This window comes from Phaseolus vulgaris, chromosome 11, assembly GCF_000499845.2.
Source record: "Phaseolus vulgaris cultivar G19833 chromosome 11, P. vulgaris v2.0, whole genome shotgun sequence".
Lineage (NCBI taxonomy): Eukaryota > Viridiplantae > Streptophyta > Magnoliopsida > Fabales > Fabaceae > Phaseolus > Phaseolus vulgaris.
In genome coordinates, this window is record NC_023749.2 from 13,523,483 (window position 1) to 13,525,916 (window position 2,434).

General features: G+C 35.3%; 1 protein-coding gene across 1 annotated transcript; it reads left to right on the plus strand.

Annotated features, from left to right (window-relative positions):
• The first annotated feature begins 680 nt into the window (after positions 1-680).
• LOC137831346 (uncharacterized) lies at positions 681-2,212 on the plus strand. The gene is made up of 2 exons (XM_068638989.1): positions 681-1,045; positions 1,225-2,212. Exons 1-2 carry the CDS (start codon positions 806-808, stop codon positions 1,738-1,740), a joined length of 756 nt encoding a protein of 251 aa, XP_068495090.1. The 5' UTR covers positions 681-805; the 3' UTR covers positions 1,741-2,212.
• Positions 2,213-2,434: the final 222 nt, after the last annotated feature.

Genomic DNA, 2,434 nt, shown 5'->3' on the forward strand with positions numbered 1-2,434 from the left:
GCCTTTCAATAAAATCTAAAATTAATATAAAGAAAGTTGAATGCTATATATGAACTCCAAATTAGAAATTGGATAACACAACGCTTCTAGTATCTATAAAGTGTGTTTAGATATACATTAAATAGGCATGTAGTCCTTTAAAATCGCATCAAAAAATAAAAATGATCAGAAAAGTTATAAATAATTGCATATCCTAAGTGAAAAATCAACTGTTTCTCTGTCATGATCTCAATCCGAATCCAAATTAAACCATCTTAAATGGGCCAAAATCCTTCGTACCATAAAATTTAATGCAGACAAAGCAAAACCCTCCGTTTAGACGACACAGCAACAGTTCATATATTCTCCACGCCACCTGACTCACAATCCATAAACATTAAAGACTCTCTTTTTCTCTCTCTCACCTTTATGCTATTGCAAAATTAATATCTTTAAATAAAACACTCTCTTTCTTTGTCTCTATCTCTCTTTCCCAAAAGAAAAAATATTTATTTTTTATATGTCACATCCTTCAACATGTTCCTCACACGGACCCCAAAGTGTTTCTTCCTTTTTCTTCCCCCACTTTCTACCCTCTCACTCAAACAAAATCAAATAAAAATAAACATTAATTAATAATGAATTGTAACCAAACCCATCTCCATGACCATGCCAACGTTATATAATGTCCTCTAACCACTGCTTCGTCTTGCTGTAGAACCAACAAACCAAATTCCCAAAAATCAAAATCAGAGTTAGCCCTTGTCATATTCATCTTCCCTTGCCAGCTTGGAGTTACACACAAATATCTTCGTCCACCAAAATCATGAGGAGCTTCACAAAGAACAAGTTCCTATGTTTTCGCCCTGTCGTTGACATAGATTGCATGTTAAAGTCCGAAGTTGCTCCTCATCGTTCCTCTCCTAGTAATTTCTCAGGCGTCCCAACTTCAGAGAAGCAACAAATGGTGAAGAATTCAAAACCCAAATCTGTATACTTCCACCCCGTTTCACCTAAACGAACGATTTCTCGGGTGATCAAAGCTGTGTTCTACGAAACCATACTGGTTAGTCTTGAATTCACTCCTTCACTTTATCATTTTTTATGAGTTTAATTTCTACCATCAGTCACACAAATCATGATCGTGAATTTTTAGTTGATGTAAAAAGTAATAAATTTATCACTGTGATCGAAAGAGGGTATAATTATTTTCCTATTTTAACTTAGATGTTTTTTGTCTTGCAGAATAGAAGAGATCACCATAAAAACCGTTACATCCACGATTCCTTTGGGTACAAACATAAGTATTCGAAGCACGGGGAAACCAAAACCCTTCAATCGCCTTTGTCAACTTCATCTTGCTCCAGCTCAGACGCGTCATCAGAATCAACGAACGTTTCAAAACACTATTTCACCAAGGAAAAAGGGAAAGAGGGTGGTCATGGAAGCCCACTAGAGAAGCAAAAAAAGTTCGAGTGCTATGGAATATACTTGGTTCTAATAAGCTTAGCGTTTACGGTATTTTGGGGAAAGCTTTTTGGAATTCTTTTGACTTCAACATTGCTCTACTTTTTCGCCGTTTGGGACTCAAGTTCTCCGTGCCAAAAAAGGTTACCTAAAACTCCAAGGCTGAGAGAAAGTCCACAGGACAAAGATAACAGAAATTATCTTGATATAGTTCAAGATTATCGAATGGCTATAGTCCCGTTTAGTTTTCACGTGACTCATGATCGAGACCTACAATTTTTAAGAAAAAATTAATAAAGCTTGATCATGTATCAGATGATAATTAACAGTGACTATACTTATGGGAAGCATGTTCGTAGGGAACTATTAGGAACTACCATAATGGGGCATTAATTTTTGACGTGAGAATTGTCATTTTCGTGCTTGGTGCATGCTTCTACATTCTCTGCTCTGCCACATCCATGCTTGCTGTCAAAGCTTTCTTAGGCAGAACACTAAAGACAGTGATATGAGTGGTGTTCCAGTGGCTATGCTTGGAAAGGATTGTAGGGGTGGGAGAGACAGAAGAAACAGTTCCACATTGATTTCCCTTTGCCATGCTTTTGTTTGGGTTTCTGACATGACATTACATATCTAACCGATGGAAAGTAGGAAAAGTAGTTAATGAAATTTGACAGGGAAGACGTTGGTTGTTGTACTGAAATTAAGTTTGATTTGTTACAGGATTTAGTTCTGAAATAATACCAGTGCATTCATGATTTGTAAATTCAAATATCTTCCACAATCAGATTCTGTAATATGGTTTTGAAATATTAAGTACATATTTTCACCAAATGAAATTATAAATTTAGATTATTGTTTAAATGACGGATAATGTGTGTACTACTACATAGTACATATGTGCTTTTAATGTGGTAAGGTTGAGATATAAAATTTTATTTAAATGATAAGCATAATTTCTTGTATACATTAAAAGAACTATCTAGCT

Excerpts from the sequence above, each read along its gene's own strand:
- LOC137831346 (XM_068638989.1), top strand. The coding sequence starts at position 806 with ATGAGGAGCTTCACAAAGAACAAGTTCCTATGTTTTCGCCCTGTCGTT. Across the intron at positions 1,046-1,224 it reads TGTTCTACGAAACCATACTG|AATAGAAGAGATCACCATAA; the intron begins GTTAGTCTTGAA and ends TTTGTCTTGCAG.